Genomic DNA, 16,795 nt, shown 5'->3' on the forward strand with positions numbered 1-16,795 from the left:
GCGTCAGGAAGCAGTGAAATATAAATACCGTGTTACTGTACTCTCTTACTGTAGATTCTTGCCCATCTCCATCTTTCTGTCCTTTCCGTTGTCCAAATATACTCTTGACTGTTTTTAACCACTTTCGATGACGCCATAAAATATATGACAACCTCTTCTTCATTGATTGGTTGATTGATTGATATGTTGGTGGGGATTATAAGGCCGAAAAAAAACTCCAAAACAGTCGGCAACGGAATGGATGAACATAAACCTGGGCGCATTCATGATGATGATGCAATGTTTAGAAGCAAGCTATTCCCCATCCGTGACTTTATTTAAGATAATAGTTGCTGCAGTTTCAAAAATGCGTGTCAATCACGAACCCGCAGTGTTGTTTATTTTGTGCCTCGACATTCTTTTTCATGAGCTTGAGACATTTCAGTTGTGAGGTAATCTATTGCCGGTGATGAGTTTTTCATTGTGGAGTCTTTTTTGTTGTTTTTTGAGGGCACTGCTGGAAGTTCGATTTATAAAAAAAATAAAATATGGAGCCACACACTGATAATGACCCACTTATATTTGGAGGCTTTTTTCCCCTTTGGAACATTTGGAGCAAAAATTGCAAAAAGCCAAGACAAATGGATTGTTGCATCATCCTCTTATTAAATCTCCCGATTTTCATGAGACTCCACAGCTGAGCCTGCGCATGGTTTCCGTGCGTCATCGTGACATTGTACCCCGTCCGCGCATTGGCTCATTTCCACCCCCTATTTTCAACCGTGGATGAACCGGGGTCGCTTCCTTAATTACTCATTTGCATATAGAACCACCGTTTGGACCTCACGTTATTAGACACAGCAATTAGATTAACCACAAATGTGCAGTGCAATGTCGCAGAAAGTCCAGGACCACAAAATGGTTTTCTTTTACAGAGCGGATCAAAAAATAAATCAAAAGAATAATCCATTGTAAATAAATTGGCGACACTAATGACACGTCACATCATGACGGGACGAGAGCAAAACTGTGAGGGAGTGAGCCGCAAAGAGTAGCTGATCATCGAACACGAAGACAGACACATGGACATGAATATGACGTGACGTTCGCACCCTTACTTAGATTTTTTTCGGTATCCTAGTTTAAAAGCTGCATCCTCTTATTTAAGATTGCTTCGTTCGTAGCAGTGATTGACTGAACTGCCAACAACTACCTCGAGTGTTGTGTTTCCCAGCCTGAAGCTCGCCCGCTTCTGTTTCCTTTCAACCGTAATTAAAGCAAATCCTCCAAATGAGCATCTTTCAAACGCTCACGATATAGCACGTGCAACACCCACAGCATTTTTTTATTTATTTTTCTGTCAAAAAGAGATGCATTTCTGCAATATAATGAAGAAAACTCACTTGAAGGGAATTCACTTAGTGAGTAAAACATTTCTCTGCCCCCCCCCCCCCCCCCCCCCAAGTGAATCCCACTGTGCACGAGCCAACTCAACAAAATGCATGTTTTCTAAAAGTCCTTTTGGAGTTTGGATCAAAAGTGTTTTTTTTTTCCCTCCCCCACATCAATCCATGGCTGAAATATTTAAAACCGGCACCGAGTATCTCTGTCATGCTGCCGCTCGCTTCGCTCCACTACCATCCCTTTTTATACGTTTTGTTCTGTTTCTTTCCACCTTTGCTTCCTCTTCGTCTCCCCAGCTCCACTCTTACGCCGCGTTTGCATTAATAAAGCGCGCTAATGCAAAGTGGATGCGGTGGGTTTTAAATACGGAGCTGTATGTATATTTGATTGCTTTATGGAGACTTGGCCACACAAAGAAGGCTAATATCAGCTTTTTGCGGATGTGCTGTGTCTCGGCTGTTGTCAAGTCAGGAAAAAAAAAGAATAGAACAAAGATGCTCTTTGGGAAAAAAAGTACTGTACAGTCTCGAATATTTTTTCACAACCGTTTCATCTTTTGCAAAGCTTCTCAAGGTTGGTTTGCCCCCCCCCCCCCACCCCACCTAAAAACATGTGAATACAGAAAGCGATGCTAGGATGCAGATAAGAGATTTTGTTTCTGTGGTGCATAGAAGCAAGATCTCCACCGGCAATGCTTAAATTGGATTTACCCCCCCCCCCCAAAAAAAAAACAGTCCCATGCCCTCATTTTTTAGTTAATGTATGAAATATAATTCAAACATTTTTTTTTGGTCTGGCTTTCCGTATCTCAAAATCGGTTGTCATGTGTCTCCATCATAGCGCCATCAAAAATTGGCATCGATGCTTCGCATTGAAATTTGTCTTTGCGTTCATGGTTAATTTTGTAATTGGTGTTCACTAAAACAAAGTTATGGTGATTGTCTCGGTTTGATCACTTGTCTCCCCCGTGACATAAAAAGTACCGCATTTTCCGGATTATAAATAGCTCCTGACTGTAAGTCGCACCAGCCACAAAATACATAATAAATTAAAAAAAAAGCCATATGTAAGTTGCACTGGAGTATAAGTCGCGGAAATTTATTTGATGAAATCCAGCACCAACAACAGACATGTCATTTTGAAAGGCGAATAAAAATAAAATAGAGTACAACAAGCTGAATAAGTGCAGGATTTGCTAACTTTACGTGACGCGTAAACAACAGAAGTGAGAACCTGCCTGGTGTGTTCATGTAACAACTATAGCATAACGGACATGCTAACACGTTTATCAAACCAAATCACAAAATCCAATGAAATCGTCATACTCCGTGTCACTTTTAAACAACTCTGCCAAATCCAGAATTAGAAAATGGGCGCTTCTTCTTCTATGTTGCTGACGTCAGACTCATAGTCAATTTATCAACATCGGCCTACAGTGCCCTCTTGTGGTATAATGTGGAAATAACGTGAAATAAAATAAGGAAAACTGCAATTTACCATCCGGAAAATACGGTCCGTACTTTGGAGAACAGTTCTGTCAGGAACACGGAACTACTTTTTTTTATAAATATGGTGTCCCAAGACATTTTTTTCATTGGTTCTTTGGCTTCCCACTCTTAACAGGACATGGACCGTCATGTTTTTTTGTACATTTTGAACCATTGCATCCTTCCTACATTTATGTAAACCGTTCATTTGCCTTGTCAGAGGATTTGCAGCCGGGTGTCTTCATCCTTGATTGCGGTGAATGTCGTTTGTATGCCAATAACAAGGCAGCCAATCTGATTCCTTTTTTTTTTGGTTTAGTTTTAGGCAGAGCATCTGCTTAATGCACTTCAGTGTGTCACAACAACCGCAGGGGTCATGTCGCAACAGTTTGCCGGCGTCGTCCTTATGTTTAGTGCTGGGAACTGAGATGCTGATTAGACATTGAGCGCTTGGATGTTTGCAGATAAGTTTGCATGATTAAAGGCCAGCTAATCAACTTGGACAAGTTTTGATGTCAGAACTTATTAGCTCCGATGCACTCAGTGAGTCTGGGGTTGAAGCGGGGGGTGGGGGGGGGGTTCCGTGCGACTCGCGTACCGCTGCGACGTTGAAGCGTTTATGAAAACAACATCGTCTTTGTCGCTGTTGTTGTTCCCGAGTGCATCGGGTGAGGAGCAGATGGTGCTGATTGAAAGCTGCCGCTGTGAACTAGCTGCAGTGATTAGGTATGCCTTAATGTCAGAGTGGAGCGTAATGATTTTGCCTATTGATTAGATAACATATGCGCTTGGTCATGTTTGTTTCGGAACACGGGAAGTTGAACTCCGTCATTCAGGGCGTATGTGCCACTTTTTGCTGTGAATCGAGCGCATTTGCATGTAAGCTGCACAAACTTGGGACGTTCTTGTCTTCGGTGCTCGATGCCTGTGCTGTCAGTTATAATCATCAGAAAGAACATTTGAAATTCACATTTGTGCAAAAAACATGTCCAATGATACGGTGACACTATTTTCCCACTCAAGCCGTGGCAGTCAGGTTTCAGGCGAGATGAGAAAATGTGACAGGCGTTGATTGCCGTGGATGTCATGGGCCCAGTGCGATGTGTATGTGTGTTGTATTCGACTGAGACGAGTGCATCCGGGAGGGGGTATCAAGCCATGCCCCGACAGGGAATGCTCATTGGCGTCTATTGCGGTTAGCAACATGCTCCATGTTCTGCCCAGCGTCCAAATTAAGATTAAGAAAAGATTAAGAAGATTAAGAAAACCTTTATTAGTCTCGCAATGGAGAAATTCCAGATTCACAGCAGCAAAGTTATGAAAGGAAGAAGTAGATGGCACCGATATTCCTCCCAATCAAAATCAGCGCCGGTACACACACCAATCACTTCGTTATTTTGGCTGGAATTCTTTTCCATTGATGAGTAACAAATGCTCAGATTCAATTCATTGTTGTGATTGTAGTTTGCAGCTCCGAGATACTAGGAACGCAAGCGGTACTTGAGAGACCTCGTTTAGCGACATGACAAGTTTACAGACGATTAGGAAAATCTCGAAGTCTGCCTCGGTGCACTTTTACAACACTGCGTGTTACGATAAACAAAATAATAAACATAACATCGCATCAATCTTTGAACGCTTGACATTGTACCCGAGTCTTGTACCCGAGTGTACCCTAACCCTCTGGCCCTGATCTAAAATCGGAACTATCTAAATTACACTTGCTAATAGGTCACAGCGGCATAATTTCCTCCCTCACCCCATCACTCCGTCCCTCTCTCTCTCTCTCTCTCTCTCTTTTTTTTTAAATTAATCGTTAAGGTGCAGAGAATATTTCATTTGACACAAAATGAAATTGTTCTTCTCAACTCTTGAAAGAAGGAAAATATAAATAAATAAAAATCTCTTCTACTCTGCCGTACCTCGTCCTCTAGATGGGGAACATGAATTCTTAATCTTCATTTTAACACACTGCGACCCATTCCCACTCTTCAGTCATGCACACAGCCACCATCGGACGCTAAAAGTGAACACACACTCACTTTGCTGTGCCTGAACACCTTCAGAGAAATATTTTCGACTTGTTGTTTTTTTTTTTTTTTTTTTTTTTTTTAATACATCAGATCAGCATATTAATTCCAAGCTGAAGAAAAAAATCGATTTTCTGACAAACTGACTGGGCCCCTTATAATCTGATGCACCTTGTATATGGATTAATATTCTGATTTCTGGGACGTAGTGTTCTGGAAAGCGTTTTGTTACGGCTGCAGCGATTGCGAAAGCTCGATATCGATATAGCTGTATTGTATTGTATTCCCGTTATGCGTCCATCTAGTGGACGCATAATGCAACTGCAGCCACTATTGTAGCTTCTATCTTATGTGCTTGTAATGTGTTATGAAAACGGTTTTAAAATAGGCCGTTCGTTGAAGGTGTGCCTTACATTTCAAAGCGCCTTATAGTGCGGAAAATACGGTAACTCGTGTTTATTTTGAATCTAAGGGAGACCATTTCTAATAAACAACGTTGCCACTTCACTGCGAGGTATTTCGATATTCCTGGCACTTCATCAGTACTTGTACTCTTTTCAGCAAGCTTTCTTTGTCCTTATATAAGCACTTTTCTTGACCACAAAAACATGTCACCTTCATGTAAGAATGGTGGAATATCGATGCCGGCCCACTGAGTATTTCATGCATTGCTAAACACAAATGTCAGCCTGCATGGAGCGTTATGTGAATTGTATTCACAGTCCCTCACATGGCTGCACGTCGTGCGCTTATTTCAGTATGTAAGCACATGAAGGAACAGACCGTTCGCAAGTGTCACACTAAGTAAGCAGACATGCATTTTGCATGCGATTGGGTCGCTAAATGTAAATTCTGTCGCTATGTGTGCATGCTTAATACCACTTTGAATAGGTTGCGGCACAGTGAGCTGCGATGCTTTCCAGTGGAGACATTTTGGGGCCACAGATTTGTTTTTGGTCATTTATTTCGATCAAAGGAAAAAAAAAAAGATTTGGTTTTGCTCGCACATGAACACCTGCTTGCACACATTGCTCTTCTATTCTTCATGGCTCAGCGTACCCCAACAGAAAAGGCAGAAAGATAAATGCTGTGTTGCTCGACCATACCGGAATACTGGCTAAAGAAGACATCAAGCTGCTGTTCATATTGTAACCCTTCTGATAAATGAATGCAGGAATACTCTTGCGAGGGTAGAAATTCTGAAAATGAAATCCATTTGAAGCACCCACTAAATGTAAAAAAAAAAAACTTGATTTAAAGCACTAGATAAATAAAGCTGTATAAATAAAGTATTGTATTGAGTTGTATTACCTTTAGCGTAGCTCCATCTAGTGGATGCATAATGCAACCGCAGCCACTGTTGTATCTTTTTATTATTATTCTATGCGCCTTATAATGCGGTGCACCTTATATATGAAAACGGTTTTATTAAAATAGGCCATTCATTATACTCCAAAGCGCCTTGTAGTGCGGAAAATACGCTAGTAAAGAATGCAATTAGAATATTGCATTGCACATCACAAAACAAAGACAGATCATCACCTGCAATGAAGCGTATACCGTTTAGTTTTTTGTTTTTGCTAGCAACCTATTAACCCACTGTTTGGGTTCACTGAGCACTGTGATCTGTCCACTTGTAATTGGATCTGTCCATGTGAAAAGCCCCCTGTGACCCATGAATGCTGGAAACCATTTTTTTTTTCCATCCTCAAATTATATGAATATATAATGACGCTCTGTACACTGCCTTCACATTCGCCAGTAATATTTAGCAACCGGTGTCACGATGCATAATACAGTGCACTCCGCTTAATAGAACACCGTTGGGCCGAAGCGCTTCTGTTCTGCTAAGCGGAGTTTCTATTAACCGGAGACACTTTATTAGGTACACCTTCAGACACGTCGACGACCAAGTTATGCACGCAGAAAACCCCCTGCTGACGAGTTAGAAGAGATATTTCGACTGTGGACGTCCATACCAAACAACAACTTTAATCAACTTCAGTCAAATCACGAGAAAAATTTCGTTACTTTTGTCTGGAAACAGGAGTCCGTAATTTTGCGGTTGACTTCCCTCTCAATGCGCTGGATAAGAGGGAAGTCCTGGAAACCGCGGGCATACCTTCTGAGAATCCGGCAATGCATCGTATCGTCTGAGTATGTCCTTCTTATCCGCAGGTGATAGCCCTCGTCTCTTGAATGAAGTTGAAGCCATTGTGACGTGCGTGTGTCTATGTGTGGAGTGACGCGTGCTACCTGTTACCGTATACGGCTAGAACTACCGCGTTTTCTCGCGATAGTGGTACAGTATCGCGATAGCTACACTTCGAAAACCACTAGTTGACAATGTTCATTGCTTACGGCCTGTTCTATTAAGCGGAGATCTGTTCTACTAAGCGGAATATCTTTATAGGAAATTGCATTAGGCAAATCTGTTCCAGAGCCTTTTGCTCTATTAAGCGGATTACTCTATTAACCGGTGTTCTATTAAGCGGAGTGCACTGTACCAATATTGATCTCGCACCCCTCCCATGTGTGAGCAGTCTCACATCTTATCTTTTCCATCAAAAGCATCCGTGTGATGCCGTCACGCTCGGAGGTGTGGATCTTAAATAAAGGCGGAAAGCTTCAGATTAGAGGAGATGATAAAATGAAACTTTAATAATCCCCGTGAGGAAACTGGGTCACTGCCGAAGTGTGCGAGCAGAAGACAAGAATAGAGAAAATGCAGTCATGAAGGTAATGCGAGTAATGGCTATCAAAGCGCATATTGTATTGTAGTGTGAAAAAAAAACAAAACAATCTACGGTATGACTTAATGATGGGCTGCAATCAGATTCCAATTTGGACATACAATATTGATAAAAGCACATACTGCAAACATAACCATGATGGTCTTGAGCCTGTCCCAGCTGACTTTGTGAGAGAAGCGCATTAAAATGGAGACAAATTCACATTCATACCGAGGAGATAATTGTTTAAGTGCATTATGGCCCTGTTGTAGATCAACAATTTTCTTTCATCGGTGGAACGCAAACAATATTTGTCTTCAGTCTTTCAATTAACAGAGTTGATCCTAGTGGCCAAATTGAGTTTTGTCAATATCTGCTCAGAACAAAGAAACACATTTTCATTTTCAACACATTGTCGATCCCCGATTGAGAAATTAATTTTAACTTAAGCATTTTAACTTCTCCCAAGCCACAATGAGTATTGATTTTGAATACGGAGGCTTGTTGTCACATTCATTTGCTACTTTTACCAGTGGGAAACAAACATGACTGCTGTCAATTAAATTTAGGCAAGGGACAATTGATTCGTAAACATTTCCCCACTTTCCTGCACATTTTTTTACGTATAGCACACTAGACACAATACCTTTGAGCTCCTGCTTGTGCTCCTACTTTTCGTCTCGTCAAATAGGAGAGAACCAGGTTGGTTTCCGTTCCGCTTATATACATAAACACACACATACACACCTACACACACACACACACACACAAAGGCTGCAGTTATCTGAGGGAGGGGAACGCAAGAAATGAACTATGCACGATTAGAAAATGAAAGAAGATTGCTTTTGATTAGCACTAGTTAATTAACTCAGCCAGCTGCCTGCCTGCTTCCGAGCCAGCCCATCAACAATGCACGGCCCGTCTGCATGATTAACCCAACGTTGTTTATGGGCGCTTGCATGTCTGTATTTTGAATGCTAGTGTTCTTTTGTTCATGGCCTTTTCTTCTTGTCTGAGTCCTGGCATTTCATAATAAAAAAACAGATTCATTTAGCCCGTGTTGCTTGTCCCTTTCTGATTAAAAAAAAAATATGCATGGTGGAAAGTGTTTGGCCTTCCCCGTATATATGATTAGCGACATGGGGACCACTGTTGCGCTACGTGACCGCGTGCTGCCAAGTTAAATAGAACAGCAGTGAATGATTGATCAGGTGGAAACAAGGGAGCTAGGAAATGAGAAACAAACAAAGGAGAGAGAGTACAAATAAAGTCATGGGAGAGGAAAAAAAAGATTGAGGATACGTTAGGATACGCTGTTTGAACCCTGAAATTTTGTGCAACCTTATTGCAAAAAAATAAATTAATTAACAATCTTAAAAAGTCACAGCTGTGGTCAAAAACCAAATGCAGTGGTGACTTGGCCACCAGGGGGCAGTAAAAGACAGACAGATGCATATAAAGTCTGCATGTACTGTACATTGTCAACTGTAGTTTGTGGATGTCTCCGCTCCTTACAGAGGATAAAGAATGTACATTCTTGTGAGTCGTTATATTCAATGCCATAATAGGCTGCTGCACTGTTTGTATTAGAAAATGAATTTCTCAAAGGATTATACAGTGCATATATATTTTCTATTTTGTGTCAGTATTAACATTAAGCTTGCAGACTGAAGACGAAGCGTTTCTTTTTTTTTTTTTAAATACTCAGTGTAGAATTCTCTTTGTCTTGTGTTTAGTTTGACAGTCAACCTAAGTAGGAATGGCAATAAACAACCTGAAGCTTCTTTTTTGAAGAAAATTTGTCGAGCTGTACAACACGAGCATTTTAAGTTTGTACTCAGTAATAAAAGAAAAAAAAGGAGCAAATGACAGCTCATATCTGCAAAAATTCTTGTTCCCTCTGTTGGAAGCTCACATTTGACACATAGACGGGGGTCGAGTTTTGCTGGGGAGAAAATCAGATGAGTTTTTGTCATTATGGTGCTTTTTGTCAGTGTGGCTCTTGTATGCGATCAGCTGTTGCTGATGTGATGACTCATAAGGTCAAACCAAATCAAGGTGTCGACTTGTATCAACAAGCAGATCAGAGCAGACAGGAAATGTCAGCGCTCATCAGGATTGGTCACAGTTTGTTCTCTCTTGATGTCCTGCCATGCCGGCTGCTCAGTAAAAAACACTTGCTGCGTTACCTTCCCACTCTGCTTTTATGGGTTACAATGAAACAATTCTGTCCATCCATCCATCCGTCAATTTTCTACCGCTTATCCGGCGTCGGATCGCAGGGGTAGCAAGTTGAGCATGGAAGCCCAGACTTACCTCTCCCCAGCCACTTCTTCCGGCTCTTCCATGGGGGGGATCCCAAGGCGTTCCCAGGTCGGCTGGAAGACGGTCTCTCCAGCGTGTCCTGGGTCGTTCCCGGGGTTTCCTGCTGGTGCAAAATGCCCGGAACACCTCACCGCAGGGAGGGATTCTAATCAGATGCCCGAGCCACCTCATCTGGCTCCTCTCGATGTGGAGAAGCGGCTTGACTCTGAGTTCCTCCCGGAAGACCGAGCTTCTCGGTCTTCTTTCACTCATTCGCTCCCAAAGACGTTTTTAAACGTCTTTTCAGACTTGGTCTAGAATTGGCTGGTATTGAGTGAGTTTTAAGGGAGAGCCCGGACACGATACGTACCCAAGAATTAATCGTCCAGATTTGTTTAACTTTGGTATGTGCATTTAAATGCGAAAAGGTAAATAAAATACACCCAACAAAATCTGTCTGCCTGAACAAATTTAGACACCACCTAAAGGTCGGATTAATGGTGTTTATTTCCTTTGCTGCTTCCATCAGTCTTTTGTCCTGCAGCTGGTCTGAATATAGGACTGTTGGATTAATCGTTTGAGAGTTTTTTTTTTAATCTTATCGAAAGTGGGGAGTGCTGGATTCAGGTTTAATTTTTTTTCCCCAAAAGTGTTGCTATTTAGAGGCATTTTCTGAGTAATAAATTGAATTCCATTGTTAGGAACTTGAGCTGGGTTGGCCTTCCAGCTCATCCATTAGTCGAGGATAAGCGGCAGAGAAAATGGACGGATGTCTCGATGTATGTTTGGATTTTGGGCTTGAAACGTCGTGCCGCCGTCGCTATGATACATTTCTCTGTTCAGCCTATTTTGGAAGGCACTTTTCTCGGTGGATACCCACACTCATTATCATACTCAAGTTAGACCAATGTCTCAAGGGGTGGAAACATTCAGGTGAGAACTAAAGTCTCGGAATGGGGAAACACCAAAGTGCGCTCGCGCACACAAATCGGTGTTGCATCGCTGCACCCGATGCAACACATTGCTCATGGGCAGCCCAACATTTCATAGCGCACAACACAGCTGTTTGGGAACGACGCTCAGTTAGTTTTGTTATTACACACCAGCTGTCAGCCCAATTTTCTTTAGCCAGGAACATCTGCGGTGTCATCCCCCCTACCCCCTCCCACACATACCCACACGGATTCATGCGCCAGAGTACCAGCCTTAGCAGTAGCTCAGCTTTCGATAGGTGATGTCATACCGCAAGCGAGGCTCCATTTTGTGTCAATTGCTTCGAGGCAGTAATTAATCAGCAATCCGTTCCACGCAATCAACACTCGACTCAATGTGTTCATTACGCCGATTGTCGTCTTTTGCACCTCACACGAAGCGAATTAGGTAACGTATGAGGCACTCTTCGCAGCGGGATATAACTGAATGTGTACGATCACAATATACCGTATTTTCACGACTATAAGGCGCCATTAAAAGTCTTAAATTTTCTCCAAAATGGACAGGACGCCTTATGGTGCGGAGCGTCCTTTATATGCGCCGAGTTCCAAAATCTGACTTACAGCCGACACGCTGTTTATATAGAGAAAAGGCGGAAGTGACTGTGAAAGAAGTCGGCCAATCAGGGAAGGGTGGGCGTGTATATATACATATATGGAGAGGGAGAGAGAGAGAGCGAGAGGGAGAGAGAGGACAGACAAGCTAGTCCGCCAATGGTGAAGGGTGGGCGTGTAAGTGGACGCCTCAAGCCAGTACCAACACTTGTATAGCGTGTGGCAATGTGCATTGTTGCAAAACAACTCCGGTTTTGGTTTCTAAGAACCCCTGAAAATAAATTCGACAAAAAGACACGCCTACGAAGCTCAGTTCAAACTTAAAGCCACCGGTTATGCTTTTGGCATGCGTGCCCATCTCACAGCAGCGGTGAAAAAACAAGTCAAGCAAATGAACTCTGAGCTTGCCGTTATTCCCGGAGTCTTGATTAAAGAACTCCAACCGCTGGACATTGGCATCAACCGGGCGTTCAAAGTAAAGTTGCGAACGACATGGGAACAATGGATGATCGGTGGCAAACACAACTTTACAAAGAGTGAGAGGCAGCGCTTGGCGAGTTACGCCACAATACGCAACAACGAGAGGGAACGCGGCGTTTTTGATGGATTACGGTACTTGCACAATTGTTCAATTCTTTCTACACACACACGCGCTGCCACCATGTTTCGCTCTGTTCTTTACTTTCAAATGTGGGAAAGCTTCACACGAGAGAAATGTTGACTTTGCTGTTGGTACTCCTTCTTTCCGCTCGGCAATGCGTAGCAACTCACACTAGCATGCATTCAATGACAACTGAGATGTGCAGTCCTCTGCTTCTGATACAGAGGATGAGGACTTTGATGGATTTCTGGGTGATGATTGATCGAAAAACATGAGAACATTGTACGATGGCTAAATAAAATACACCCAAACTCAGTTCTGCTTTCGTTGCCTTTTTAAAAACGTGTTTTTATCTTATCTGTATGTCTTGGCGTGCTACCGTATGCTTCAAGCTAACGTGTTAGAGTGCGCGCATGCATGCCGTATGTTTAAGCTGGCGTATGTTTTACCACTGTAAAACTGCGCCCATTCGTACGATGCGTCCTGTGTATGTGTAAAATACAGAAATGTCACGCATTACTGAGACTGCGGCCATTAGTACGATGCGTCGAATAGTCGTGAAAATACGGTAATTATGTGTCTGCTCATATATTATGGATGTCACTGTCGGACTCTTCAGGGAAGTGATTTTCACTCCGATATTTATGTTCTGATGAACCATCAGCCAAACTTTATCTGTGCCTTTCGACACGTTAAATTCCCATCACGGCACTTTTAAGTTCCCTCATTTTCTCGGCTCTCAGAGCGTGCCTTCCCGTCTCTTCCCTTCGAGCTCGGGCATGTGTCGGCGGCGTGTGTGGACGTTGAAATTCCAAAGTTAATTGTCTTCTGCGGTGCCGAAAATCCAATCAAACTGTCGCCCACCTTCTCTTCTGCGAAGACCTCCTTCTGCCAAGTTGTGCTTTTTTTTTCTTTTTTTTTTTCTTCCCCCACAGAGGGAACCCTGTTAGTTGATGTTTATGAGCTTAGAAACAATGCTTTAGGCGCTGCCATGATGACTTAAGCCTGTGAGCGAGCTTCAGTATTACAAAGAAACAAGGAGCTCGGTCTGAGAGGAAAGTCTGCGTAGAAGAGGCAATGGAGTCGGGGGGGACATTTATCATCTTAATAGAAATGACAGGAAGGGGTGGGCGAAAAAAAAAACTGTGTTTGAGTTGCTGGCTTACATTGTGGCGTCGTGTACGTACAAAGAAAAGGAGGATTTGTGTGCTTAAGCATCTTTGTGTGTTTGCTTGTCGAGCCCTCTGCAATTGTGTGTGTGTGTGTGACTCTTTTACTCCGGTGTGACGTTAATTCAGTGGAACTGGGATCGGAGGCGCTTGAGAGGCTGCTAGCGTGTGTATTATACCGACCAGCCCCCTGTGTACATCATTCTCTTCAATCTTGATCAAAATAGTCAAGCAGCTGCAAGTGTCACAAAGTAACTGAGAGCAGCACTGGTGGAAACGTTTTCACTGTAATTGTTGTGGGACGGGGTGAGCGGGGGGGGGGGGGGTGAAGCCTTCCTCCAAGTGTGTGTTGTCGCCTATTTGAACATCAATCCATTCATTTCCTTCATTGTTTTTCCTAGCAGGTGAGCTGGAGTCTCCCCAGCTAACCAGAAAGAAAAAAAAAAAACGGTGTACATCCTGGACTGGTTGCCAGTCACTTGCAGATTTTTTTTTTTCAAACATCATTTTTCTGTGTCTTGCAGCACTGTCAGTATTACCGTTGAGTGAAGAGCACGCCCCCGCCCCTCAGAGTAAATGCATGGGTGACATGGAGGAGTTGGCAGCCAGCTACGAACGCAAACTTATCGAGGTGAGTGTTTGCTGTTGTCGCAGCTCGCTGCTTCCTGACTCACTATTCACAAGTGTAAAGCACCGTTAAACCTCCATGAAGTCCCTTTTTAAAATTCCTTAAGGAGTCATATTATGCAAATGGGACTTTTTAATTGCCTGTGTGCAGGTAGTTGGGTCTCGCTTACATGACACAAGACTGGCCCATCCAAAAGTGCTGAGTACAACAAGACAGGAAATAGAGTGTAATTCTTAATCCTTTTATTATTTATGTGTGTATCTATCGATCTATTTATTTATTTATTTTGGGACATGTCACTGGCATTATATGAAATTAATTGGACCTGTTTAAAAAATAAGCACAATACAAACACATTTTGCCCATTTTAATTAATGCTAATAGAATTTGTTTACTTTGTTTCTTGGGGTTTAATCAAAGCGGAGCGCAGAAATAATCGATCGCTTTGTTCTGTCTTTGTGGAGCTTCTTTGTCACCCCCCCTGTCCCCCTATAAAAGATGGTAGATTCCGCCGCATAGCAATAGGCGAAACATCAACTCCCTTCTCATTTCAATACTGATACGCCGACACTTCGTATTATCGCTATCAATTGGGTTTTTCGCGAATACATACCTTTTAGTACATACGAAGGGAAAATTATGAGGAAAGATCAACATACTGGGCGCGTGTTATTCATACTCGCTTGGCATTACTTTATTTATGTGTGAGCATCTCAAATGTTCATTCAATCAGACAGTAATGCAGTTATTTTCAAATTAGCACAATCCGTGGAACTGTATGCAGCCTTCCGTGAGACTTTTGCGGCTATTGCATTACTTGTGGGTGGTTGCACTTGTGTCAAGTTGTTTGCGTTGCATTCTAACTAGCATATTGGCTATAATATTACCATATGCGTGGTTAATTACGTGTCCGATTCACAGCGAAACTGGCCCCTGATGGGCCAGCTCCATCATCTCAATCATTTGTGCTCATTTTTATCTTGGCTTTCCTTTATTTATGCTCACCTGACAATGTGCATTTTTAATGTTTGTTGACCTAGTTAGTTGTTCATCTGCTTGGCTACTTAGTTTTATCTGAATCGGGTTACCCAAATACTAGTTTTTAACATCTGAATGGATTTTTTTTTGTTTTTACCTGACTGTCAGGTAAAGTTGTTTAAATCGATTTATTGCACCATCAAACTCGACGATCGTACCCCGTCCCCAAAATTGTGATCTTGTAAATCTTGAATCAGCACCTACGGCGGATTATAAATTTTCTGCCGTCTGCCTGAGCTTTCTTCCTTTTCGTGATGTAATAGGTTCATAAATGATGTGATTTCCAGCAGTGCCTGTCAACGTTTTTTCTGGAAAGGAGCCCGTAAAAATGTGACTGACCACACTATTGATTTTCGGAAAATGTCACATTGAGGTCTGTTGGTTCCTAATGAGGCCTGCCAGAGCCAGATAAATATTTGACTGTTTACCTTCATTTATTGTGGAAATACAGCTGTGTGTTTGACCGGGCTCTGTTCAATGCCATTTATGCATCACTCTGGGCTTGCCTTTGTAACTTCAGAGCCAATTCTCAGGGTGCTCGATGTTCTGGTTTATCAGACAATTTGCAGGCTTACTGAACATAAAAGACCGCTCAAAAAAAGTTCATGCTGGACAGTTAAATATTAAAAACGAAGCGGTGCAAACGTTTTTTTTCCCGAACTTTTACCTGTGCCCAATCTCAAAGGTAGAGTTGAACAAACATTACTTCACAGTCAAAACATTGTTATTATCAATTTGTTTGAAAGAGACCCAATTTCCAAAATAAGAGCTGAGACTTGTCAGACTTTTCATTCTTGGTAGAAAGGCTGAACTTTGATGACATTACAAATATTGCTCGATTTCTTCATCTTGAACCGGTGCGTTCTACTTAAGAACGAAAAAAAAAGGCACAATAAAAGTGTTCTCATATTTATTTGAACCCTTTCTTGCACCAATCATGATAACCTGTAACGTTATGGGTGCCCACTGTAGTGACCGCTGTCCCTGAAAGGGTCAGCGGGTCATTCCGTCGTTATTATCAAAACATTTCGCCTAGCAATTGCCCCCCCCCCCAAAAAAAAAAAACATCCAGACAAAAATTTGTGGCATATGGGTCACAAACCAAAGACGAACTTTTATTTTGTTTTACAAACCCATCATTTTTTTCACTTTGTTTCCATTTTATGCTGAATAACGCAGAAATGGGCCTCAAAGTCTCGTGGTCCCGAGTTTGAATCTCAGAGAGGCCCTGTGTGGAGTTGACTGAGTACTCTGACTTCCTCCCACGTTCCAAAAAACATTCATGGCTCCAAATGGTCTTTAACTCTCTCATTCCACAAAATGTATGTCTTTTTAAAATTAGTCCCCGCCTGCCAAGGACATACTTGTACGTCTAAGTCTTGTTTTGCGTCATAGAGAGGAGGAGGGTCTGATGCAATCTATGAATGAGAAGAAGCCGTTTGCATTGTAAATAATGCAAAAAAAAAGCAACCAATAGGTGGCAGTGGTGCCTCACGTGATTGAAATGAATGCTTTTACAAAAAGCTATTTTTCTCCGTTTTTTGCCCAGGTATCGCCATTTCCATGAAACTTAGCCATTTTGTAACGCTGATTGCTGAAGAATGGCAAAATAAACATTTATTTTCTATCCAAACTTTATTTTGGTAGGCTCCATGTTTATATAGCATTAGAACCAAATATTATTTGGGCCTTGCAAGATCAGTCAAAATCCAACAAAACTCTGGGATTGAAGGGGTTGCTGCAGTGAAAATAGCTGGGATTGAATGAGTTAAGTGTCAATGTGAGTATCCCCCCCCAGATATGCCCTGTAATTGGCTGCTGACCAGTCCAGGGTGCACCCGACCAAAGTCTGCTGGGATTGTCTCTCGCTAACCTT

General features: G+C 42.2%; 1 protein-coding gene across 1 annotated transcript in view; it reads left to right on the top strand.

Annotated features, from left to right (window-relative positions):
• Positions 1–16,795, top strand: part of snx29 (sorting nexin 29) — an 85,354-nt gene that overhangs the window by 31,605 nt on the left and 36,954 nt on the right. The window contains exon 15 of the mRNA XM_052070465.1: positions 13,778–13,884. Coding sequence (XP_051926425.1) covers positions 13,778–13,884 — 107 coding nt within the window. The remainder of the gene's footprint in view (positions 1–13,777; positions 13,885–16,795) is intronic.

This window comes from Hippocampus zosterae, chromosome 7, assembly GCF_025434085.1.
Source record: "Hippocampus zosterae strain Florida chromosome 7, ASM2543408v3, whole genome shotgun sequence".
NCBI classification, from domain to species: domain Eukaryota; kingdom Metazoa; phylum Chordata; class Actinopteri; order Syngnathiformes; family Syngnathidae; genus Hippocampus; species Hippocampus zosterae.